Raw genomic sequence first — 27,456 nt, 5'->3', positions numbered from 1 at the left:
ATATTTGAGCCTTTCAATTTTTCTGCACATATCAAAAATGCTAAGCTTGGCATCAAACTACTAAAACTATCTACCTGAGATTAATGAAAATGGCAGAGAATCAGACCACTAAAGTTATTTTTAACACTAGCTGCCATTAACTGCTTTAATTGCCTTCTGAGATGCTAAATGCTAAACTTGTTACAAGTCTTGAGGTCTTGGGCAAAACTGGAAAATATTAAATATAAACAATTGCTCAAACAATTTCACCAAATTATCCCAGTCTCTAATTTTGACAGCAAGATAATTAGAACATAATCAATAATGGCACTTCTTCTGTGAGTGTATTTTTAACCATGTTTAATAAGAACATATTTCAAGAGTGCTAGAAAAGGAGATTCTTGCTGTTATGTAAGTTCCAAACTAGAATGTGAATGCTTTTAAGTTCCCCCAGGAGATGATAATATGGTTCCGACTCTATCTCTGCAGTTGCTCATTACTTCTGAGTTTCCTAATCCCATTCCCTGCCCTTGATCAAGAGAAATGGAACTAAGAGAAGGGAATGAGAGCCCCACGCAAACCATCTAAACTCGGGGCCAAAGGAGCACCAATGAAGGGGCAACTGCTGTTGTCTCAAGATAACACTTTTTCTGGATTCCATTTCAGTCTTTCAAGACACAAACCCCAAATCACCAGGAAACAGCTCAGGCACCCATGGGAATGGTAACAGCAATTGGAATCGACTTGCTGGCTCCCCGATAGGAAAGTCTTCCATGTTCTGACATCCACACAAGTTGGATTTATATAATGCTGAACTTTCTTGACAATGCCTGCCTTGTACTCTTCCAGCCTACAGACTCCATAAGAAATTCTTCCCTCTGTAGAGTAGGCAGAAGCAGGAAGTGGGTCAATTGAATATTAGTTTACTCTTTCCACATGGTAAAGAAAAAACACCTCTCTCTCATTCCACTTTTCCCTCTTTCTGCCTGGTTTGTCATTGAAGGTTTTGCTTCACTTTCTCCATTCTAACTCTGGACTTCCTGTTCCTGCTCTTGTTTTCCACTAGGTGTTTACGCGGAAGCTAGAGGAAGTGGGGCGCGTGTTGTTCCTCATCTCCCTAACCCAGAAGATCCCCACTGCCCACAAGCAGTCCCACGTCTCCATGCTCCAGGAAGACCTCCTCCGGCTGCCCTCTTTCCCTCGAAGTGCTATCGATGCAGAGTTTTCACTCTTCAGTGATCCTCAAGGTACCAAGCATGCAAAACAGCACACTCTCCCTCACACCCTTGTTTGGTTCTTACCTGGAGAGCAGCCTTCCAGACAGACAGTTCTGGAAGCCAGGGATCCTCAAACCTATGTGTTAAAATCCCCTGGAGAACTCATTCAAACTCAGATCGCTGAGTCCCAGCCTCCATTTCAGAGTTCCAGGATGGGGCCCAACCTTGCATTTCTACCAACTTCCCAGGCAATGGTCACACTGCCATTACAAGCACTAAACTTGCAGAAGGGGCTCAAAGCTTAAAAGCAGGTGAGACAAAGAGTGCAGGGTGTGAGAAGAGGAGTGGCTGACTCAGTGAAAAATAAGAGTTTCAAAGGAGGCAAAAACTAAGGTTATAGAAAAAAGAATAGTGGTTGCACCTGGATTGGGAAAACATGCACTTCCTGCAAAAGGCATGAGGGGACTTTTGAAGTTGATAAAAAATTGTTTATGTGTTGATCAGCTGTTGGTTACAGGGGTGCATATTTTAAAACTCGCTGAACTCGACCATTAAAGTCTGCATATGTTATTCTAAGTCATACTGAATTGAGAGACAGCGACAGAGACAGAAAGAGACCCACTTTAGAACCCCACACCAGGACCATTATTAATTTGGCTAAATTAGGATCACTGTGCCCCAGTGTCCCCATGCAGAAGGCACAGAGCAATAGCAAAAAGAGCTTTAATCCGAGCAGTGATTAGAACAAGCACTAGTCCTAGCCCTGCCATTTTCTAGTGGAAGCAACTTACTTTTCTCAAAGCTACAGCTTATTTAGCAGCAAAGTGCTGCTGCGAACACTGGCCCTGCCTTCCCACCGAGTGAAATCAAAGAGGTATTGATAAAGGTCCTTTGAGAACTAGGAAGTGCTATACCAATGCCAAGGACATTGGGCTGGAAAGCCTTTCAGCAGTACATCTCCTCATCCCAGAGCTGGGACACATGGAAAGCAGCAGCCGCCACAGGTGTGATCGTGTGCTCTTGCTGACAGTATCAGGGTGGGGCTAACTCTGTGCTGTTTCATGTTCTCACAGCTGGGAAGGAGCTGTTTGGCCTCGACACCCTTCAGAAAAGCTTGTGGATCCAGCTGCTGGAGGAGATGTTCTTAGGCATGCCGAGCGAGTTTCCCTGGGGAGATGAAATCATGCTTTTCCTCAATGTGTTTAATGGGGCTCTGATCCTCCACCCAGAGGATAGTGCCCTGCTCAGGCAGTATGCGGCCACCGTCATCAACACCGCTGTGCACTTCAATCACCTCTTCTCTCTCAGTGGCTACCAGTGGATTCTCCCCACCATGCTGCAGGTGCTTGGAATCTCCTTTCATAATCAGAAAAGTAACCTGAGTGCTGGGTTCTCCCATTCTAGCCTGTGCTTCTCAGTGTGATGTGCTTTCCCATGTCTTCTAGGCATGTAGTCCTCCGTGTGTGGTCTCGACCTGCAGCAACACTGGGGTACTTGTTAGAAATGCATGTGATTGGCCCCTCTAAAGACCACTGAATCAGAAACTCTGGGGACAGGACCCAGTGATATGTGTTTTGAACAAGACCTCCAGATGGTTCTGTTGCTCTAGAATGTTAGCTAACCACTATGTCGAGTCAAATACATGGCATAAGTTCATGTGATGTTTATTCTAAGAGGTTCTCTGCCCTCCATCTCAACAGAGATATCTGTTGCCACTAAATCTGATAGAAATGGAGGAAGCAAATTCAGCAGGAAAACTTTCTGTTTACTCATGCCTAGTATATATCTGGCTATGTTTGGGAATACTGAATAAAATTCAAGCAGGGCCGTGAGCTAATTCTAGTTCTCTATTTTTAAACAAGTTTTTTTAAAAGTCATAAAAATAATATATGTTTATGCAAGGTTGAGTTTATTCAACCTAGAAGAAATTTACTTTCACTGTGACAAGACTCTTCCTTATTTTTAAATATTGGAAATTTTCTCTACTTTATAACTGTCTTACTGATTACCAAAAGCAATTATGCTTATCATAGAAATTAGAAGATAAAGAAAGTTTAAACTGAAAAAAGAGATTACCTAAATCCTCCTTCCTAGATAATCATTGCTTACAGTCCTTAAAAATTCCTGGTACTCTCTCCAATACCCATGTCTATGCACACACACACACACGCACACACACACACACACACACACACAGACTGTTTTAAACAAAAGCTTATACCAAGTATTCAAGCTTGTAACTTACTTCTTCATATAATACACAATATCATGAGTATTTTTTCATGTGGTTACATTTAGCTTTATAGTACCCCTTTAAACAAGTGCATATCATCCCGTTGTTTTCATGGACCATAATTCATTCATTGAACCACCATTAATGAATAATTTGAGTTGTTTCAAGTTTTTAACTATTATACACAATCTTACAGCCCGCCTTCTTGGATAAACATCTTTATACATTTGTCCAGTTCTTTCCTTGATATAAATTCTTAGTCGTAACTTCCTAGGGAAACATGTATTTAGATTTTTGGAATTTCTATGTATATTACCAAATCTCTCCCAAGAAAGGTTATGCCATTTTATACTCCCTTCCACCAGTTTATGAAATCAGCCATTTTTCTTTTTTTCCCATAGATATGGGAAGTTTTAAAAGCAAACATAATTTTGATGCATTTTGAAGCACTTGTTGAACATGCAGCATTTTTCCACAGGTGTACTCAGACTATGAGAGCAATCCCCAGTTGCGTCAAGCCATCGAATTTGCCTGCCACCAGTTCTACATCCTACACCGAAAACCCTTTGTGCTCCAGCTGTTTGCTAGTGTGGCCCCTCTCCTGGAGTTTCCTGTAAGTAAGATCTGTGGAAATAAATTAAGACCAACCAAATGAGAAAAGAAAAGGCTAGTTATTCACAGTTTAATAGAGCAAGGGAGTCAGTTGCATTTGGCAGAGACCCCCAACTTAGCACAGGAGTAGGAAAGCTTTCTAGAGGAAAGAAAGGGCATTCCAGGTATGCCTGAGTGAAGGGTGTCAGCCTGGGGAAGTTGTAGGCAGGCTAACTAGGAGCGAGGCATCCTACATGATTGGTTAGGGGCACATGTTTGGCCTTTTTTTTTTCTTTGGTTGGAAGTAGACACAAAAATTAAGGAAGCTCTCAGCTTTAGTCAAACCCCAGCCATTTTAGGCTATCATTGCAGGGTTATTGTTTGATTTCTACTAGAGCAGTATGACCTGCTGTAAGCCTGACAGAGCAGGCTGGCTTCCTGGGCTGGTTTTTAGAGACAGTATGTTGGTTTCCTGGTTGGTTGCTGCAGGTGCAAGTCAGAGCTCTACTTTTAATATATGGTCTGGCCATTTTCAGCTTATGTACTCACTGTCTCACCTCCCTACCTCCAACCAATAAGACATGAATACCATAAACTTTTTCTCTTTCAATAAAAAAATCATTTCTCTTCAATCTTCATGTCATCTCATCTCATCTCATCTGGGTGTAAATAAACCAGCTTTCTAGTTTTTATGTTCCATCCATGTAAGAGATGGAAAAATAGGAAATGATAAAAGGAAGGTTTCCCAATTCTTATTCTTATCTGTCATTCTCTACCACCAACCCTGCTTTACTTTTTGTTTTTCTTCAGAGTAATTACCACCACGCTGTGTGTTATACTTGTGTTTGTTTTGTTAACATGTATCTACTGCACTCACCAGTAGAATTTAAGGTCCATGAGAGCAAGACCTTTCTCTGTTTCTATGTTTGTTTGTTGTGTTTTGTGTTTTGTGTACATATGTTTGATTTTTTAGTTTGCTATGACTTCAGTGTATAGAATGGTCCCTGGCACATAGAAATTTAATATGGATTTGTTGTTTTATGAATAGATCAAAACCATTTAAAATAGATTTAAAAGGGCAAATACTGTATCTCTGTTTTGGAGATATATATTTTTATTAGGACCTGTGAAATGCATAGAGTCTTTACTTAAAGCAAGCATCTGTTCCCCAAAAGTATTTGAAGTATTCAGCCATCTATTATGGAAATTTTTTTTAGTTCCACCATCTTGTGCCAGTGGTGAACTTTTGTAATGAACTTTTGTAGAAGTAATGAACTTTTCCAGAAGTTCATGTATTACTGTTTCTAATGAGTTTCCTAAATATCTCTTTTGTACTAGATTAGCGTTTAATAAATCCCCCTGAAATTCAGGTGTACCACTCCGAAATCCTTTACCAGTATTGTGGGATCAGACGTATATAAGTTCAATTGCAGATGGGTGTGGTAATTGTTAATAGTGATTGTGTTTATGAAGTTTGAATTCCCAGTTAACCATATTAGTACTGAGGTGGGAGTCAATAAACTAAAATGGTTTTTCTTTTCACAGGATGTTGCCAATAATGTCCCCAACAAAGGTGTGTCGGCTCAGTGCCTCTTTGATTTGCTGCAGTCCCTGGAGGGAGAGACCACTGACATATTAGACATCCTAGAGCTGGTCAAAGCTGAGAAGCCTCTTAAGTCATTAGGTAAATGCAAAAGTTCCCTTGACTTCTTTTATTCTTAAATTTAATTTTACTGGTACATTTTAGGTATACAATATAATGACATTCATCATTGGAAATTTCATCTTTACATAATCTGTCTTGGTTCTTATTTTTTCCCATTCTCCTGCCCTCCCTTCAGCCCCTTCATCCCTCCCTATTTACAAAGACTTTGTTTCCTTTTTTTCATTTTCTCATGTTAATTCCATTCCCTTCTATCCTTTCCCCTACCCCTCCCACTTCCCCTTCCCCTTTGCCCCTTTTCTTCCTATTTCACATTATCTATTATATTTTTTAGTCCTTATTTATACTTTCAGTTTCTCACACTAGAGAAACTATTTGTTATTTACACCTGTGTGTCCTATTTCTTTCACTTGAGTATCACCTCAATGTGCATTCATTTAGTTATAAATATCTCTAAAGTCTCATTTTTTCTGGCTGAGTAGTATTCCATTTTATTTAAAAACCCCACATTTTCTTTATCCAGTCTCCAATTGATGGGCATTTGGGTTGTTCTCAAGTTTTAGCTATTAAAAACTGTGCTGCTATGAACATGGGTGCACATATATCACTGTGGTATGATTCTTTTAATTCTTTGAGGAAGATACCCAGCAGGGGAATAGCTGGGTCAAATGGGACTTCCAGTTCTAGTTCTTTGAGGTATCTCCATACTGATTTCCACAGTGCTTGCACCAGCCGACACTCCCACCAGCAGTGGAGCTGGGTTCCTCTTTCTCCAAAGCCCTGCCAGCATTTGTTATTGGTTGATTTCATGATAGCAGCCATTCTTACTGGGGTGAGGTGGAATCTCAGCGTTGTTTTCATTTGCATCTCTCAAATGACCAGTGATGTTGAACATTTTTTCATGTGTTTATTTGCTGTCTCTACTTCTTTGTCTGGGAAATGTCTGTTCATTTCAGATGCCCATTTTCAGATTGGGTCTTTAAATTTGGGAGTTCTGATTTGGTCTTGTTGAATATAATTTTGGAAACATTAGCCACGGCAATTAGACAAGAGAAAGAAATAAAAGAAATAAAGATAGGAAATGAAGAAGTCAAATTGTCATTATTTGCAGATCACATGATACTCTATATAGAAGACCCTAAGAACTCCACCAAAAGTCTTCTAGATTTAATAACCAAATTCAGTAAAGTAGCTAGATACAAGCTCAACATACAAAAATCATTAGCTTTCCTCTACATGAACAACAGAGAAATAGGTCAAACAATTCCTTTTACAATAGCATCAAAAAACTGAAATCCCTTGACATCTTTATCTCTTTGTAATGTTAGATAGATAGATAGATAGATAGATAGAGTAAATGGAACAGATAGAGTAATGGAACAGTTAATGAGTAGATTTTTTAAATATCCTGTTTTTTCTTAAATTTCTTGTGGATCCTCAAGAGTAAGGAATTCTTTGCCTTGAAAATCATACTGAAATGATACTCAGTAGACCACTGCCCTATCAAGCATTAGATGGTCCATTTAATTGAACAATTTTAAGTGAATAACTCTCCAAAATGGTCTCTTATTATCATGAAATGTGTAGAAGTGGACATTATTCAAAGATAAAACATCATGTTTTGCCTCTTAGATTATTCCAATGCCTTCTCTATAAGTAAGATTATTAAAACTACCTCAACAAAGTATTTTTAGGGCCGGGGATTTAGCTCAGTGGTTTCGCCACCTGCTACGCAAGTGGAAAGACCTGAGTTTGATCCCCGGTACCAAAAAAAAAAAAATTGGTAACAAAGCATTTTTATTTTTTATCCAACTGCTAAAAAGTAGAAAACAGAATGTCATTCCCTTCAGATGAAGAAGTCAATAGTTTTCACAATTTAAGAATAAAATCCAATAAAGAAAAGGCTGTAAATTATAACAGGAAAGGCGGTGTTTGGGTGATGAATTCATCTCTATCCCCAGCACAATCCATTCTTATTGTGTACCCTGACTCTCTGTCCCTTCAGATTTCTGCTATGGGAATGAAGACCTGACGTTCTCAATCAGTGAGGCCATTAAGCTCTGTGTCACTGTGGTGGCATATGCTCCTGAATCATTTAGAAGGTAACTGCAGCCCTGCATTCCATGCCTTGTGATACAGCAAAGGAAATAAAGTCACACGAATCCAAAGATTATATCAGTTTGTACCATTCTGTCAAGTAGGTTTTAAAAACTAAATTTAGGAAATTTGTCATAGCAGAGGTTTTGGAAAATACTGTAAATCTTCATTAATTTGTGATCTGTTCATTGGAATTTGTGCAGAGGATAAAATATTTACTCTTTTTAGAAAATATTTTTCTTTCATGTAATACAAATGAGTAGCAAACAATACTTCATAACAGATATTTAAACCATTTATGAAAACTTTTTTCAAAGAGCAACAAGAACACCTGTCACACAATGGGCAAGATCATAAATCTTATCTTTTCTTTTGCTAAGTACAAGGAAGCCAAAAGATTCATGTGGAAAATGAATCAACCCAATTCCAAGGTGTTGGTTCTGGCCTATATATAAGTCTCATCTCTCACTTAAAAGTCTTGCTTTGTTGGCAAGCTCCCCTGGAAGAAGAAAGGAGCTGAGTTGATTATGCGTAGTATATCTTTACACATTGGCCCCTTAGGTAAGTTATTTCCTCTCCCTTAGAACAAAATGAAGGAAGGGCCAACAGGGGCCAAGATTTATATTAATTGAACTCTCTTAACTGGAAGGAAATAAGAGGAGTAAATAAAAAATGGTCCTCCCAGTATTCCTAGCTTTTTGTTATCTTAAATGATGGAGATTAAACATTATACGGTACCTGTAGTCAACCATAGGTGTGACTGGGACCCTTCAAAGGGCAAACCTGAAGTCTTATCAGGATGGTCTTGCTTCCTCCTCCTACAGCTCAACTCTTAAAAAGCTTCCAGAATGGACTGAGCCCTCTATAAAGTTAACTCCAAGTCTGTACCTGACTGTAAAAATATATTTCCTGATCTATTTTCTATTCCAAGTGTGCCCGGGTATGTTGTTAATGTGATGCATCAGTGATTCTGCACTTTAATTAAGTTACAACATTAAGGCACTGCAATAATGAAATGTCTAACATTCTCTAATACTAAAATGCCAGTGACATAGTGAACCACCAAGTTGGACTGAAAAAATCTTCCCATTATCAAATTCCCAGTGAAACATGTCCTTGTCTTTTGAGTTAAAATTCAAACATACTGAAAAGGAAAGGAATTAGAGCTCATAATCAAATTTCCTTTTCATTGTATATTGAAGACCAAAGTCCAAGATTGTTAATTTTTTTTTTTTTATTTTAAGTCGATCCTCCTGATTTCTCAGTCTTTTCAGGTTAAACTAGAGGACTTCTTGATGCCTAACTAGAATCAGGGTTTTAAAAAAATAGTTACAGCCTGGAATATTCTTACAGAACTTTCATTTTTGTGCTTAAATTATTCTTCTTTTGGTATATGTTTGCGATACAGAATAAATACATTTGTCATGTACGTATACATATCACATGTTGATTTTTTTTTACTTCCTCTCCCTGCCCTTCCATTTTTCTCTAGCCCAGATCATAAATAAGTATATTTTATATAACATTCATGTAAAAATTTTAAAATCATAATTTTACAGTTGAATGAATGTTGATAAAGTTATCCCATTTTTGTAACTATCACTTAAGTAGAAAAATCGGAAGAGTCACTATCCTTATTTTTCACATGATAAATTAATTTTGCCTGTTTCTGAACTTTACTTAAATGAAGTAGTATAGTCAGTACTTTTAATGTCTACTGACTATATTACTTAATATTATTTCATGAGATTCATCCATATAATTATGCATAATTGTGGTTTTTATTCATCTATAAGATTCCATTGTATATATCAAAGTGAGTTTATTTCTTCTCTTGTTGACAGATATTTTTGTTGTTTGAAACTATCTAAAATAATGTGCAATGAATTTTTTTTGTGTTTTGGGGCTCATGTGTGTCTGGTATGCAATTCTGTGGGTAGAAATGCTTTGCAAGGTCACAGAGTTGGTGTATGTTTTGCGTTAGCAGATACTCCCAAAAAGTTTTCTAAAGTAGTTGTGTCCATTTTCACTCTAACCAGCAGTGTATGTTATTTACAAACTGGAAAATGCCTAGAGTAGAAAAGTGCTGCCTAACATCTGGGTAAACTGAATAAGCCAGAAACCTGGTACTAACAAAAGGTACCTGGTAGCCTTAGCTTCAATCTGATGCCTTCAATAAGTTTTTTTATTTAAAATTTTGTCCAGCCTTTCCAGTATGACAGTTAGTCTGCAGCAAGTTCCTTTCTTACTACAGGAAGCACATCTGACTTTTTGCCTCCTTTTTTAGGTTGTCAGAGAGGCAAGAGAACTCTATGGTGTCATATCTCTGACTCCAGACTTGCCAGTTTCTGTGAACTACTGTTCGCTGCCTGTACAGCACATATTCTAGGCACAGTTGTGCTATCAGAAAGCAATACTCAGATTCATAAACCCCATAGCAAGACTCACTGATATTTGTAGAAAGGAAAATAAATAAAATCTTGGTTTCAGGTTTTGGGTTTTTGTGAACCAACCAGCCAGTGTTGTTTTCTGGAATCCACAACTTTAAACTCAATTGGGGAAACTCTCCCAACAAAAATTTATGTTGGAGTTATGTACTTATGATTTTAGAGGGGAAATCTACCTTCTACTATTACTTAATTTCCATCTCCCCTCTGAGACAAAATTCTCAGTCACCTCAATACCACATTGAGTATGGTTGCTGTCAAATGAGCGGGGTCCCCCAGCGAGCAGGCCTTGCCAGCTCATTTCCACAGACCCACAGACTCTTGCTACAATATTGCTTAAGGTTTAGGAAGCCAGGCTCCTAGAAAAGGGTCTTTTGTGGTCTTCGAATTGTTTCAGCTGCAAAATCACTCAGCAAATTTCTGAATAGAAGCCTTGTTGAGGATTCTGAAGCCTGTTTCTTCAGACATACTGTGTAGCTCCATCAATTCTCAATGCTATTCTTTCAGCCACTTATTTCAATGGCCAATTCCCCCAACTAAATCACATATTTCCTTAAGGCAGAATTTACTACCTGCTAGCAGGTGTTTAATTAATTAGTTAGTAACTTGTCACCAACATTTCCAGCAGATTTAACTACTCTTGACTTGTGTGGGATGGGAAGAGGACTTAGAACTCCTCATCTCTTTAGGGGGTTTGTTTTTCCATTTTGTTTTTTGAGACAGGATCTCTCTAGGTACTGTAGTTGAGGCCAACCTTGAACTCACTATGTAGCCCAGACTGGCCTCAAACTCAAGGTTATCCTTCTGCTCAGCCTCCCAAGTGCTGGGATTACAGATGATCACCACCACACCCAGCAATTTAGGGGCTTTCTTTGAGCTCTTAAGTATGATTTTGCCCAGAAAAGTAAAGTGTAATGTGTGACTTGCTTTTCTTTTTGTTGTTTGCAGCCTTCAGATGCTGATGGTGTTAGAAGCTTTAGTGCCATGTTACCTACAAAAGCTAAAGAGGCAGACATCACAGGTAGAGACTGTACCTGCCGCCCGGGAGGAGATTGCTGCCATGGCTGCTCTGGCCACATCCCTGCAAGCCCTTTTGTACAGCGTGGAGGTCCTCACCAGGTAATCCCACTGGCAGGAACACCCCAGCCTTAAACCATATGTGTCCATTGAAAAGATGAAGACAAGTGTGTTATGGCTCAAAAGCTCTAAAACCCTGTCTTTATTTATAGATTCCTACCTTATTTTTTTTTACAGATACCTTCTGAGGCCTTTGATGGCTTACAACTTCAAATAGTCCCTAAATTAACTGGAAAAACAATACTAAGTACTCTAAATAGTAGTAGTTGTAATAGTAATGATGTCTTACTACAATCACTTAAACACACAATTGTATAGAGCTGACTGAGCTTGGTGGGAATTTTAACCCATTGGCAAACAAGTCTTTTGTAAAAGGGCCAAGTTAGGGAATATAAAAATGTGAGCCACTTTTTATTAGCTTATTATTTTATGAAACATGAAATTTCTCCAAATCCAACTAAACATTTTTTTGTTATTTTATTTCCATGAAGTCATGATTTTAAACTATAATTTTAGAAACTATATAACAAATATTAACTGTAGACTATTATTCTACTGATAGAATTAACATAGTTTTTGTAGACCAGGGTTAAATAATGCTGAGAGGGTTGAGTGATTTGGGAATGGAAAAGTAAATTGGTACAAGAGTTCAGCCCTAAATGTAGTCCAAGAAGGTAGTCCTATTGTTTGATTGTTGGGTGGAGAAATACAAGGAACTGAGCTTCCATGCGGTAAGCACAGAGCAGATGGGGTCTCTAGATGGAGGGAAAACAGGGAGGCTGGGTGCAGAACACTCAGTAGATGATTTTCTTTCCTTTTTCATTCCCTCTAAGTTAGTAGAAGGACATATTCTTCCTCAGGGTGGGAGTGGGGAAGTCCTCTTCCTGGGTTTGTGCCTTTGCCCCTTCAGTGCATTCTGCAATGCCATGTGTCCCATCTAAAGTATCATATTCTGTTTCTGATTTACCTCCCTCATCCCCCACAAAAGACATCACCTTCCCCAGCCCCCTTTTGCTGTTAGGAAGCTACCTGAAGTGCTTTAGTCCAAAGACCTCGAAAGTGACTAGGATCATTGTTCACAAACTTCAGTGTATGTTTTGTTCCTAATCATGAGTCACATGCCTACCTAAGCAGGCAGAATATAGCCCAAAGCCTTGTGGAGATAATCATCCTTGTATGTTTGGATGCACCTAAAATGAATAAACGGGAAGAAGTAGAGCAGGAAGTCACAACAAATTGCCTCTTCCAATTAGAAATAGTCCCAATGCTTTGTTGATGGTTTTGTTAAAGTCCTGGGAAGAAGAATAAGCAAATGATTTACACTCTTCCTTTTGTACCCTTTTACTAACCCCTTCCTACAACTACAGAAAAGTTGTCAAATTTTCTCAAATACTACTTTAGTTATTTCTCCTTATATTACACAATGTTGGCCCTTTTCTCTTTTCTATTCTCTTTTATGAGAAGTCAATTAATTCATCCAAAACTGATTTACCCAAAATGTCATGAAGAGTTGTGCATGAAGCTCTGACATTTGAAATTCTGTGCCTTTATATATTTCAGTGCTTTTGATATTCTTTGTGTGAAGTAAAAGCTTCCTTGTTTGGTAATAGTTAAAACAAAATAGGCTTCATTGTTTTTACAAAAAGGAGATGAGAATCTCCATTCACTTTCCCAACCCTAATTTCTTTATCTCATGAAAAGAGAAATCAGAAGTTGTGTAGCCAAATATATATGTGTTAGTAGTCCATTGTTGTATAACACTTCGTGACAAACTTTGAGACTTAAAACACAACCCATTTATCATCTCAGAGTTCTGTAGGCCAGAGGTCCAGGCAGGAGCGGCTGGGTTTTCTGCTCAGATTTCACAAGGTAGAAAGCAAAGCACTGGTCATTTGGAGCTCTTACTCTGAGTACTGTACTGGGGAAGAATCTACTTCCAAGCTTACTCAGGTTTTCAGCTTCACATAGCTCTGGCCTGAGATCCCATTTCCTTGCCTGTCATCAGCCAGGTGCCACCTCTGCACTTAGAGGACCCTCCTGTCTTTCCAGCGAGCAGCAGCACCTTGGATCCTTTACGCCAGCCAGAGAGAATGCTCTGCTTTCAAAGGCTGCTATGATCAGATGAAGGCTTCCCAAGTAACCTCCCTTTTGCCATGATTTCCTTGAAACATGACACAATCAGTGGAGTAACACCCAGCAGCCAAAGTCTTAGAAACCATCTTTAAATTTTGCCTGACAGGTGGGAAGAGCAGAATGTGGTGTGATTATTAAAAGTTTACTTTCTTTCTAGTTGTACGTAGCATAGAGAACCTAAGCAATATAGAAACAAGCTTTAAAGATTTTATAAAAGTACTTTCTTAGAAAAACTACACCATCCCTTCTGTGTCTTAGATGCCAATTCAAAGGGAAACTTTACCTAATATTTTACATAAATGCTGCAGATATAAAGTGAATTGATTCGAACCTATTACAAAGCATCTTAATTACTGACTTAAAGTAGATACAGGTTTCCTGGGTAGCCTTAGTTGTAATTTTCACTACAAGAATCATTTCATTCTTTGATGGTTTCTCAGAAAAGTAAGAGTGACTGACGTTGGTGTAGGCAGCCAAAGACATATGGCCTTTCACGCCTGGCCAGAGTGGCTAACCACCTGACGCCTGTAGAACTGAAGAGTGAGCTCTGAACTCTCCATCAGCTGTCTTGGGGGCTTGAACACGTGTCTCATTTGAAGAATCTAGCTTATCACTCAGAACCAGAAAGTGGAAGAACTTAAGTAATGATAGGCTTACAGACCCATGGGAATTAACATGACCTTTAAAGTGCCTCTCCAAGATGACCGAAAATATGTGACAGGGATGCCCAGCACTAGGTAGCCTGACCTTTTAAACTCTAAAACTTAAATAAAAGGTGTGTGAGCTTCAATAACATGAGGATTTTATAACTGTTTCCATGTCTGTTGTTATTTTTTGGTTTGATTTTTGAGACAGGGTCTTGCTATGTAGTTCAGGCTGGCCTTGAATTCACTATATACCCCAGGCTGGGCTTGAACTCATGGAGATCCTCCTGCCTCAGCCTTTAGGAGCTGAGCACACACCACTACACCCAACTTGTCATTGTTATTTTGTTCTGGCAATTGTTGTTGTTGTTACAGGCCCATGACAGCACCACAGATGAGCAGGTGTGACCAAGGTCATAAGGGGACCACATCAGCCAATCACACCATGTCAGCTGGGGTGAACACCAGGTAATTCACTGCGCCTTTTTTCCTGTGGTGTCTCAGCTTCATACAACCTGAATTTCAGTTGCCGGGAATGAAAGAAATCCTGAAAGGACTCAATATTGAGTGTGAAACATTCCAATGAAAAGAAACAAAAGCGAGTTTAGAGTTACAAGAAAATATGAAGGTTTCTTTTAATATTGTCAAAGAGAAACCCAAACCACATTCGAAATTGGTATTTGTGTTGGTTTGTTTGCATGGCCATGCTAAGTGGTCTCTGAACTGTTCCAGTGCTGTTATATTTGCCTTTAAGAAAGGCATAATCGTTTCCCACCCCTGGGGCAGATTTTCTTTTTTCTTTTCTTTTTTTTCCCCCATTAAGTTTATTGGTACATTTTCAGTATAAAATACAGTTACATTCATCATTGGGATCTTGTACCTTTACATGAGTCTCTTGGTTCTTATTTTTTTTCCCCTTCACTTGCCCTCCCTTCACCCCCTCCACCCTTCCCTATTTGCAAAGACCTTGTTTCCATGTTTTCCCTCTTCTCATATTTTTTCCTTTCCCTTTTTTCCCTTCCCCTACCCCTCCCAATTCCCCTGATCTTTTAGACCTTTTCTTCCTGTTACACAATATCAGTTATACATTTTTTAAATTACAATATTAAGATCTAGGAGACATTACCACAGATTTTACAGAATTGAAAAGGATATAAAAAGCATATTACAAAAATCTGTTTTGAAATAAATTTGACAACTTCTAAGAAGTACCTTGGAAGACAAATTAATGAAACTAACTCTGGAGGAAATATAAAATTTGAATAGCACCTATTAAAGAAAGTATATTCCTAGCTTGAAAACCTACCTATATGACAACAGCAGGCTCATAAACATTTTAAGTGATAAATTATATCAAACAATTAAAGCAGAAAAAGGAAGCAACACTTCTCCCCTCATTTTAGGAACTCAACATTGTGCTAATCCTAAAACTGGATAAAGATAATAGAAGAAAAAAGTATGAACATAGATAGAAATTTATTTAACAAAACAAACTATTAGAAGTCAGATCTGGCAGGATGTAGAAAGTGGTTTTGTTATAGGGATGGCAGAGTTGGTTCAGCATTGGAAGATCCACCCCCAAAAGCCATCATTTTAACAGAGGAAAGGAAAAAGCCATATGATCCTGTCACTAGTTGGAGAAAAAGTATTGGACTAAATTCTACAGCTGTTCATGGTAAAAGCTATCAGGAGACTAGAAGTAGAACAGAACCTTCTCAACAGATTAAAGACATGTACTCCATACTTCCAGCGAGAACGCCTTATATGAATGGAGAAGATACAATGCTTTCTCCTCAAGGTGGGGAACAAGGGCAGATATGCTTACTCTTTATCTGTCCATTAAACTTTGAAACCTAGTCCCCACCAAAATAGCCTGGCAATAAAATGACACAACTAGGATAGGATTGGCACGGCAGAAGCAAAATCTTTATATGTAGATGAAATGACCATCTACAGAGAAAATACTAAGAAATCTCTAGGAGCCCCTAGAACTTGTACTTGAATTTAGCAGGATTAGAAAACACAAGGTATATATAAAAATTCAGGTCTGTGTATACTTGCTATAAATGAAGAATTGGATATTGAAATTTAAAAGTTATGTAGGAGTACAAAGGACCTAGAAAAGTTAAAAACAAAAACAAAAACAAAAGCAGTGTTGGAAGACGTTTAGTACCTAATTTTAAGACTTCTTCTAAAGCTACAGTAATCAAGGCAGTGTTGGTGTGAGGAAAGACATATAGATCATTGGAATAAAACAGAGAATCTAGAAATAGAACCACACATATATGGTCCACTGAGTTTTGAAAGATTATTTAACATTAGTATTTTATAGAATATAAACTCAATTCAAGAGCCGAGGAAGAGATAGTGTTTTCAGCAAATGGCACTAGAACACCTGGTATCCGTATATAAAAAATTAACCTCAACTCTTTTTTTCCATACATGAAAATAACTTGAAGGGATCTATGAACCTAAATAAGAAAGCCTAAAAGTATAAAACTTTAAGAAGAAATTATAAGGGAAAATATTTGTGAATTCAGGGTAGGCAAGAACTACCTAGGATACAAAAAACATGACGTATAAAAGAAAAAAATTGATAAATGAGATTCCATCAAAATTTAGAACTTTAAATGACATCATTAAAATGAAAAGTAGTTCTTAGACAGACCATATTTACAATGCATATAACCTATGACCAGAATATATGAAGAATTCTTAGAGCTCATTAATAGACAACCCAATTAAAATGCAGACATAAGAAGATGATAAATAGCCAGTATAGCACAAGGAATGGTGTGCAACTCTAGAATCAGAAAAATACTAATCAGTACAACAACAAGATTGAACTATACACTCATTAGGGAGATGAAGTTAAAAGTTTTAAAAGCCTTGTCGTTACTTTTTCTTTTTGTTGGATTCTCCCCCTTTGCGTTTAATTTGTCACGCCCAATGGATTCATTCTGCTGGGTTTCCTGGGGTTGTGATCCTCATTGTCTTTTCCTAGGGTATTGTCTAAAATTTTTTGGAGTGCCGGTTTGGTACTCATGAAGTTCCTGAGGTGCTCTTTATCATGAAAGTATCTTATTTCTCCATCCATTTTGAAAGATAGTTTTGCAGGGTACATCAATCTGAGTTGGAGGCTGTTTTCCTTTAGGGCTTGAAATACATCACTCCAAGCCCTTCTTGCCTTGAGGGTTTGCATTGAGAAGTCTGCTGTGATTCTGATGGGCTTTCCTTTGTATGTGATTTGTTTCTTTTCTCTCACTGCTTGTAGAATTTTGTTCTTCTGTTGGATTTCTGGAATCCTAACTATTATATGCCTATGTGTAGATTTTTTTTGATTAAGGCTAGCTGGAGTCCTATATGCCTCACTTATCTGTATGTCAAGTTCTTTTCCCCTCCTTGGGAAGTTTTCTGCCATCTCTTCTGTGAACAGTTTTTTTATGTCATCTGCACTCTCTCCTCTTTCTTCATTGACTCCAATCAGTCTTACGTGACTCTTCTTTGCATCATTTAGCAGCTGCTGGATTGATTTCTCGTGTTCCCTTACAATTTTAAAGCAATTTTTCTTTTCCTCCTCACTAATTGCAATCTTATCTTCTATATGTGAAATTCTATCCTCACATTGGTTCATTCTGCTGTGCAGACTTTCGATGGAGTTGTTAATCTCTTGGAAATCTGTTTGTATCTGTTTTATGGATTCCATTTGTTTCCTATGTTGGGATTCCATCGTGTTCCTCAGATCCTCTATTTTTTTATCTGTGTCCTCTCTAGATTTATTAATCATGTCTTGCACCATGAGCAAAATCTTTGCTGTTATCTGAGTAATTATTTCTGATTTCATTTTTCCCAGATCCTCTTTTGTTGCCAGTTCAGAGAGTCCAGGTGGTTGAGTATCAGATTGTTCCATCTCGTTTCCCTTTGGGGTTGCTGTAGGTGATCCGGAACTCTGTTCTTGAGGCTTGTTTATGTGTTTTCTCATTTCCATGGTTGTGTGTGTGGGGGTGCTTCTGGCACCCATGTGGCTCACCTTCTCTCCCCTAGGAGCTTGGGATGGTGGTGGGGGAGCTTCCTTCTGGGTGCCTGGACCGGCTGAGCTTCTCTGCCCTCAGGGGCAGATTTTCTATAGATAGTTTACCCAAATTTTGACTTATGTCCTCAAATGATGCTTTGATAATTGCTCAATTGATCCTCCCTTGTTCTGGTATAACTCAGACACTGACTTTACTAGTTAATACTTTACCTGCTTAAGTCTATCTGTGTAAATATCTAAATACTCCAACACACACACACACAAATCTGTAATTACCTTCCCCCTCGAAGGAAGATTTAAGATTGCACAAACCCACAATCGGCTTAAAAGAAACTTCTCCTTTCCTAGGATAGAGTAGTTAGCAGGGAAAACTTAATAATTTTCTACTCTATCTGAAGCATATTTTTAAGTGTGTATTATTATCTATGTGAATTTAATTCTCCGCTCATTATACATACTCATGTTAAAAATAAGGCAAAAATAAATTTAAATCCAACTATAAATTACCTGATATGATCATTATTAACTCATGCATTAACTTCTTATATTAAAGGAAAATGGTACCATTTTAGTGATATGTAGGAACTTCTCTATGCATACCGGAATAAATTCAAGTGCTAGATAAATGGTGGATGGAGAAAAGAACTCCTCTCACATCAAGTATCAATTAATCACAAAGCAATAAGTCTCCAGAATTGAAGGAAGACAGCCATATTTCTTCCTCTGATCATGTGAACCAAAGAACATAATGTTAAAACTATGCCTTAGAATTTAAAGTTTTCAAAAATGTCTCTCCTTTGGCTATATTCAGTGAGTTTTTATGTATTTTTCTTTATTTAAAGTATATGGCAATGAAATAGCTTTCACAGCAACTATAACTGCTTTGTATGTGGTAGCCTAATGAAAGATAAAGATTTTATATTTTAGGATTAATATGTGTATGCTTGTGAGTTTATCAAAATATATCATCAGGGGTCCTGGAATTTAGCTCAGTGGTGCCACCACCTGCCTTGCAAGTGCAAGGTCCTGAGTTTGATCCCTGGTACCAAAAAAGAAAAATTATATATATCATCAAGGGCTTTTCATATGAAAATCATATAAGAAGCCTCAGCAAAGGATCACTGTGTTGCTCTGATATTAACACAGACTGTTTTCTGATTCCTAGGTACCAGGAGCAAGGAGCCAAACTGCACTTTATCAGGTACTGAAAGATCTGCTCAAATTCCATGCCAGTTCTAACATCTGGGTTTGAATTCCATTAGATGTATTCAGTTAATTATGACCTGCTATTTCTATGTAAATCCTCAGGAAGTGGCTAATGTAAAGTCATTGTAATTTGGGTGTCAATCTCTTCTACTGATAAACTTTATCTTGCAGATGAGGTTCATCTGGCCCCACCATACTGATGCCTTAACTCAGTAGCAACCTTATGATTCGCTTCACACCTCTCTCATGGTTGACACATGCCTACCTCTCCAGACCCCTGATTAATCTTTTCTAAATTCCCAGGGAAAACCTTCACTTATTGGAGGAAGGGCAAGGACTTCCCAGAGAGGAACTGGATGAACGTATTGCTCGGGAAGAGTTCAGAAGGCCGAGGGAATCCCTCTTGAATATTTGCACAGAATTCTATAAGCACTGCGGGCCAAGGCTGAAGATCTTGCAAAACCTAGCTGGGGAGCCACGAGTCACCGCCCTGGAGCTGCTGGATGTGAAATCCCACATGAGGTACCGTCCACACTTCCGCTAGCCTGAGTGTAGCTTGAGTATGGCCATGGGTTTGAGTGTGTGTTGGGCTGGGTGTGGGAATTTTTATCCTCCAGGATATATATTAAGATATTTGAGATGACTTGTTTCTTGTAACTGGAATACATATCATACAGAACCCTCTGGTGAAGTGTTCATTAAGTCTATCAAAAAGGCTCTTAGGGTGGCCAGAGGAAATGTTCTTAAGACAGAAAATCACAGTCCATATATTTGCTCCTCAATAAAAGAGAATGAATGAAAAATTGCCATCACCTAAGTTTGAAGTAGTTTTCTTCCAAATATTACTTATTGCCCAGATTCTGATTTTTCACAAGAATCCAGTGTTTTATCTCTGTCATTTTACATGAAAAAGACACCACTGCTAAGGACTTGTTCTGGCCCTGGAGTATCTGAGGACACAGTAATAAGCCCTGCAGGGAAGTGAGTGTTTTAATTCTTAGATATAACGTAGCTTGGGCCTGAAATCCCTTTTGTAATCACTGTGCATGACATAGCCTTCAGCTATTGAAAGAAATGTCCTGGTGAAATCCTGGACTGGATCAGGCCTCTCATCATTTTAAAGTTTTTACCACTGGTCCTCCAGAGAGGCCCCAGAATGAGCTGTCTGTGCATCAATATTTTCCCTTCCTGTGGAGATTCCCTCTTGGTTGTTACTCATTATAAAGGTTGTGTTTGTATTTTTATATTCATCCATATTTGTAGCAGTTTATAAAGGGTCATTTTAAAAAATGCTTGAAAGAAAAACTTCATAGGTAGTAAAAGCTATAAAATTTAAAGTAGAGTTACAGTCTAGTCATTCAGAAATTATGATGCAGCAAAGCACATCTATTCCCTGATTATTAACTTTTTAAAGGATGCTTTTGAAAAAATGTAGAAAGAAAAAAGAGAGGTAGAAATCTCTGTGAGCACAGGAGCTTTCCCCTGCAGACCTATTTCATATTCTGAGTTGTGGTTGCACAGCCATGAATACCGAGAGCATTCCAGAGCTTTGCTTCTGCTCACAAACCCACTGTGCAGTCCTGGGGAAGAGCTTATTTCACACTGAGAAGTTCAGCTCAAGAGCAGGAGGCTTCTGAGAAAGGGCAGAAAAGTTTGGAGTGTCAAGATCCTTTTGTCAACTGGAGCAACTGAGGGGTCCACTGGGTTCCTCCCCTTCTCCCACTGGTCAAGTCTTGCTGACCTGAGGGATTCTGTGAACAGGGAAACAGCCATTTTGTGAGAGAAAAGGAAAGATTCCTAAAAGATAGATAGATAGATAGATAGATAGATAGATAGATAGATAGATAGATAGATAGATAGACTAGAAATAGTGTCTATAAAGTGTCTCTGTGACTACTCCTTAGGGAATTTGGAGGGAGGGGGCGGCAGAAGTCAGAGAGGCCTAGAGCTCCCTCTAGAGGCCAACACCTATTAAAAGTTAAATGAGCTATAGTTTTAAGTGATGAAGCTCAGTGCCTAGCACAGATCTAGGATATGATAAACATTAATACTGATAAAAATTATTCAAAAACTATGCTAGACATTGTGGATGTAAAATAAGGTGCTGGTCTTCAAACTTATCACAGTCCAATACAAGAGGCAGATATAAGAAAATGACAATAATACAGTGTTATAAGTGCTATAAGCACATGTATTTATCATTTTATAAAAGGTTTGAAGTAACTTAGAAAATTATAAGACACAAGGTGAAAGAATTCCCAAATGAGGAAGTGAAATCAATGTGGAAAATAATTATGTTTGTGATAGGACTAGTACAAAAAATAAACATGAGATCATATTAAATGTTATTCATAAAACATAAATTTGACCTTGAGCCTCTGGATTATCAAAGCAAAGAGTGAAAAGTGATCAGTTAAAAAATTGTAGTGTTGATAAAATTTAAAATTTTTTTAAGTACTTTTTAAAAGTGACAAAAACAAAAACTATCTCCTGATTGTTTGTTAAAAAGAAAATATGGCCCGCCTCCATCCCAGGCTCCTAGGGCAGAGAAGGTGACCCGGTCCCAGCACCCAGAAGGAAGCTCCCCCACCACCATCCCAAGCTCCTAGGGGAGAGAAGGTGAGCCACATGGGTGCCAGAAGCACCCCCCCACACACAACCATGGAAATGAGAAAACACATAAACAAGCCTCAAGAACAGAGTTCCGGATCACCTACAGCAACCCCAAAGGGAAACGAGATGGAACAATCTGATACTCAACCACCTGGACTCTCTGAACTGGCAACAAAAGAGGATCTGGGAAAAATGAAATCAGAAATAATTACTCAGATAACAGCAAAGATTTTGCTCATGGTGCAAGACATGATTAATAAATCTAGAGAGGACACAGATAAAAAAATAGAGGATCTGAGGAACACGATGGAATCCCAACATAGGAAACAAATGGAATCCATAAAACAGATACAAACAGATTTCCAAGAGATTAACAACTCCATCGAAAGTCTGCACAGCAGAATGAACCAATGTGAGGATAGAATTTCACATATAGAAGATAAGATTGCAATTAGTGAGGAGGAAAAGAAAAATTGCTTTAAAATTGTAAGGGAACACGAGAAATCAATCCAGCAGCTGCTAAATGATGCAAAGAAGAGTCACGTAAGACTGATTGGAGTCAATGAAGAAAGAGGAGAGAGTGCAGATGACATAAAAAAACTGTTCACAGAAGAGATGGCAGAAAACTTCCCAAGGAGGGGAAAAGAACTTGACATACAGATAAGTGAGGCATATAGGACTCCAGCTAGCCTTAATCAAAAAAAATCTACACATAGGCATATAATAGTTAGGATTCCAGAAATCCAACAGAAGAACAAAATTCTACAAGCAGTGAGAGAAAAGAAACAAATCACATACAAAGGAAAGCCCATCAGAATCACAGCAGACTTCTCAATGCAAACCCTCAAGGCAAGAAGGGCTTGGAGTGATGTATTTCAAGCCCTAAAGGAAAACAGCCTCCAACTCAGATTGATGTACCCTGCAAAACTATCTTTCAAAATGGATGGAGAAATAAGATACTTTCATGATAAAGAGCACCTCAGGAACTTCATGAGTACCAAACCGGCACTCCAAAAAATTTTAGACAATACCCTAGGAAAAGACAATGAGGATCACAACCCCAGGAAACCCAGCAGAATGAATCCATTGGGCGTGACAAATTAAACGCAAAGGGGGAGAATCCAACAAAAAGAAAAAGTAACGACAAGGCTTTTAAAACTTTTAACTTCATCTCCCTAATGAGTGTATAGTTCAATCTTGTTGTTGTACTGATTAGTATTTTTCTGATTCTAGAGTTGCACACCATTCCTTGTGCTATACTGGCTATTTATCATCTTCTTATGTCTGCATTTTAATTGGGTTGTCTATTAATGAGCTCTAAGAATTCTTCATATATTCTGGTCATAGGTTATATGCATTGTAAATATGGTCTGTCTAAGAACTACTTTTCATTTTAATGATGTCATTTAAAGTTCTAAATTTTGATGGAATCTCATTTATCAATTTTTTTCTTTTATACGTCATGTTTTTTGTATCCTAGGTAGTTCTTGCCTACCCTGAATTCACAAATATTTTCCCTTATAATTTCTTCTTAAAGTTTTATACTTTTAGGCTTTCTTATTTAGGTTCATAGATCCCTTCAAGTTATTTTCATGTATGGAAAAAAAGAGTTGAGGTTAATTTTTTATATACGGATACCAGGTGTTCTAGTGCCATTTGCTGAAAACACTATCTCTTCCTCGGCTCTTGAATTGAGTTTATATTCTATAAAATACTAATGTTAAATAATCTTTCAAAACTCAGTGGACCATATATGTGTGGTTCTATTTCTAGATTCTCTGTTTTATTCCAATGATCTATATGTCTTTCCTCACACCAACACTGCCTTGATTACTGTAGCTTTAGAAGAAGTCTTAAAATTAGGTACTAAACGTCTTCCAACACTGCTTTTGTTTTTGTTTTTGTTTTTAACTTTTCTAGGTCCTTTGTACTCCTACATAACTTTTAAATTTCAATATCCAATTCTTCATTTATAGCAAGTATACACAGACCTGAATTTTTATATATACCTTGTGTTTTCTAATCCTGCTAAATTCAAGTACAAGTTCTAGGGGCTCCTAGAGATTTCTTAGTATTTTCTCTGTAGATGGTCATTTCATCTACATATAAAGATTTTGCTTCTGCCGTGCCAATCCTATCCTAGTTGTGTCATTTTATTGCCAGGCTATTTTGGTGGGGACTAGGTTTCAAAGTTTAATGGACAGATAAAGAGTAAGCATATCTGCCCTTGTTCCCCACCTTGAGGAGAAAGCATTGTATCTTCTCCATTCATATAAGGCGTTCTCGCTGGAAGTATGGAGTACATGTCTTTAATCTGTTGAGAAGGTTCTGTTCTACTTCTAGTCTCCTGATAGCTTTTACCATGAACAGCTGTAGAATTTAGTCCAATACTTTTTCTCCAACTAGTGACAGGATCATATGGCTTTTTCCTTTCCTCTGTTAAAATGATGGCTTTTGGGGGTGGATCTTCCAATGCTGAACCAACTCTGCCATCCCTATAACAAAACCACTTTCTACATCCTGCCAGATCTGACTTCTAATAGTTTGTTTTGTTAAATAAATTTCTATCTATGTTCATACTTTTTTCTTCTATTATCTTTATCCAGTTTTAGGATTAGCACAATGTTGAGTTCCTAAAATGAGGGGAGAAGTGTTGCTTCCTTTTTCTGCTTTAATTGTTTGATATAATTTATCACTTAAAATGTTTATGAGCCTGCTGTTGTCATATAGGTAGGTTTTCAAGCTAGGAATATACTTTCTTTAATAGGTGCTATTCAAATTTTATATTTCCTCCAGAGTTAGTTTCATTAATTTGTCTTCCAAGGTACTTCTTAGAAGTTGTCAAATTTATTTCAAAACAGATTTTTGTAATATGCTTTTTATATCCTTTTCAATTCTGTAAAATCTGTGGTAATGTCTCCTAGATCTTAATATTGTAATTTAAAAAATGTATAACTGATATTGTGTAACAGGAAGAAAAGGTCTAAAAGATCAGGGGAATTGGGAGGGGTAGGGGAAGGGAAAAAAGGGAAAGGAAAAAATATGAGAAGAGGGAAAACATGGAAACAAGGTCTTTGCAAATAGGGAAGGGTGGAGGGGGTGAAGGGAGGGCAAGTGAAGGGGAAAAAAAATAAGAACCAAGAGACTCATGTAAAGGTACAAGATCCCAATGATGAATGTAACTGTATTTTATACCGAAAATGTACCAATAAACTTAATGGGGGAAAAAAAAAGAAAATATGACGATGATGTATCCTCAGCAACATCTCCATGACAGATAAATGCATAGTTCACATGTCTGAGTGTGCATGCCATCATAGAAAGTTGGTGTAAGGATCATAATGCAGTGTGGCAAGGTTATTCAAGTGCATCTAGACCAATAGGTGAGCAAAGGTTTTACTGCACAGGGAGAATTTAGACAAATTGCCCTCTGATAAGGCAGTGCCAGGGAGAATTTAGACTAACTGCCCTCTATTAAGGCAGTGCTACAGGAAAAACTTTTATAAAGACAAGAGTACATGTTCTGTGGACAAACATATATTCTATATTGCTAAAGGGTGACAGATCTAAATGTTTGGACCCTATACAAAGCAAAGTTTATAATTAAAATTTTTCTCTTATAAATTAAGTGCTTAAATGTGTTTGTGTATGTTAGTGTGTGTGTATGTGTATGTGTGAAACTAAATATTTAAAATTTGGGGATTGTGAATAATACTTAAAGGCATAAGAATGGATACCATCCAAAGAGAAAGAGTTGATTTAAAAAGAGAAATGGGGTGATATAAAGGTACAGGATATATTTGAATGCAGAATTTGGATTGAGCCCAAAAGCTAAGAATACCAGCTTTAAGGCAATCTGTTCTCTTAGATTTGTCCAAAATATTGTGGATTCCCAGGCTTTAGTGAAAAATATTCTTGATTAGATATAATTTCTGCCCTAAGGGATTTTATTGCCTCATTTGTTCTGTCCTGAGTTGCCAAAGCAGTATGATCTGCAATTCTCTCCTCCCTCCCTCTCCCTTCCAAGGGGGAAATTTCTTGTGTTTTTACTGTGAAAGGACCGCAGTAACTTTTCTTACAGAGAGATTATTCATATGCTAATACATCAAAGATTATATCAAAGGGAAATTTCATTTTAGACTCAAAGCAAATTCACTTTTTAATATAAACAAGAATTAAAGTAATTTAGGCAGTAATCTATAAAACAGCTCTCAAGTTCAGCTCTATGTATGGTTCTCATGCTTAAAATACACAGATTGATCATTTCTCAACACAACCTCTGAAGCAAGAAGTGCAACGAAATAAGTGTCTATACATACATTCTTATCTGCCACATAAACAACCTGAGAAATAATTATTTTCTGTATGACACACTTATGAGAAATACATTTAAAGACGAGTATGAAGAAGAGCTTAAAATGATTTCTTCAGAATACCCAAATTCACCATTTCCAGAGCAATGTGAATGTCCAGTTTGGGGGGAAGATAGGATGAAGAGACAGTAACTATTTCCAGTTATGAAGGGTGGCCATGAAGAAGATGGGTTGGATTTATGCCTCCAGAATTAGGGCTACTAGAAAGAAATTAAAGGAAATTTAGGGACCTAATGTCCGATCTGCTCCAGCATGGACCAAGTTACCTTGTACAGTTGTAAATTCTCTTTACAAGCACTTGTAAAACATCCAAGTGTCAGAGAGGCAGTGGCTTGCTTGACTGTGATTCCTAGAGCAGAGTGCCTAGAGAGCTCTTATACTACAAATACCCTCAGCCCTTTGTCTTGTCTCTCCTATTCTCTTGGAGTGATCAACATTTCTCTTTATTAAAATTCTGTAGTTAATATGTGAAAAAAGGAAGAACACAATATTGCCATTGTACTTCTATTAATGCATTAATGGATCTCCGCAGGGATCTCTAGGGGCAGCTAACAAGATAAAGAGTGACAACTAGGAATTGTGCACCTCCTGGTAGAAGGATGCATCAGTTAAGAACTCTTGATAAAAAAATCAAAATTGAGTCTGTAGATCTAGCCCCTAGATTTAACTACCAACTGACATGAATACAATAGAATAGATTAAATGAAAACCTAGAGATTCAATCAGCGAGATCCACAGTATTGCTGCAACTAATTACGTCAACAAATAAATTCCAAGATAGCAAAAAAAGCAAAAGATGAAGAAATCACAAATTAAAAGAGACTTAAAATCATACTAACCAACTGAAATGTGTGAGCCCTTTTTGTCCCTGATTTGTTTTTTTAAAAAAGAAAAGGATATCTTTAAAAATTATGAGATAATGAAGGAATCTTGAAAATTGACTTGATGTTGTTTATCTTTAAAACAGAATTATTTTCAATCTGTTGGATGTCACAATTGTGTTCTAATACTTTTTTTACCTTTGTCCTTTAATTTTAGACTCATACACTGAGATATGTACAGATAAATGATATGATGCTTAAGATTATTTTTAAATACATCATTAAAAAAAAAGATTATTTTTAGTCTGAGCTCCAGGGAGAAAGACTAG

The 27,456-nt window shown here is 37.6% G+C and overlaps 1 protein-coding gene across 11 annotated transcripts in view; it reads left to right on the top strand.

Annotated features, from left to right (window-relative positions):
• The window catches only part of Unc80 (unc-80 subunit of NALCN channel complex), a 219,931-nt gene that overhangs the window by 160,020 nt on the left and 32,455 nt on the right, over positions 1–27,456 (top strand). For all 11 annotated transcript variants that reach the window (XR_015449083.1, XM_013074516.3, XM_087205796.1 and 8 more), the window contains 9 exons: positions 1,046–1,226; positions 2,270–2,538; positions 3,908–4,042; positions 5,566–5,704; positions 7,689–7,785; positions 11,176–11,346; positions 14,457–14,549; positions 19,280–19,315; positions 19,624–19,842. Coding sequence is in view for 10 of the 11 variants with exons in the window: in XM_013074516.3 (XP_012929970.1) it covers positions 1,046–1,226; positions 2,270–2,538; positions 3,908–4,042; positions 5,566–5,704; positions 7,689–7,785; positions 11,176–11,346; positions 14,457–14,549; positions 19,280–19,315; positions 19,624–19,842 (1,340 nt within the window). In the remaining variant the exon portion in view is untranslated. The remainder of the gene's footprint in view (positions 1–1,045; positions 1,227–2,269; positions 2,539–3,907; positions 4,043–5,565; positions 5,705–7,688; positions 7,786–11,175; positions 11,347–14,456; positions 14,550–19,279; positions 19,316–19,623; positions 19,843–27,456) is intronic.

This window comes from Heterocephalus glaber, unplaced genomic scaffold (genome assembly GCF_053883595.1).
Source record: "Heterocephalus glaber isolate CG9 unplaced genomic scaffold, H.glaber_assembly_v1.0 deba00000621, whole genome shotgun sequence".
Taxonomy (NCBI): domain Eukaryota; kingdom Metazoa; phylum Chordata; class Mammalia; order Rodentia; family Bathyergidae; genus Heterocephalus; species Heterocephalus glaber.
Note: the sequence above shows the minus strand (reverse complement) of the source record. Positions and strands in the feature narration are given on the sequence as shown.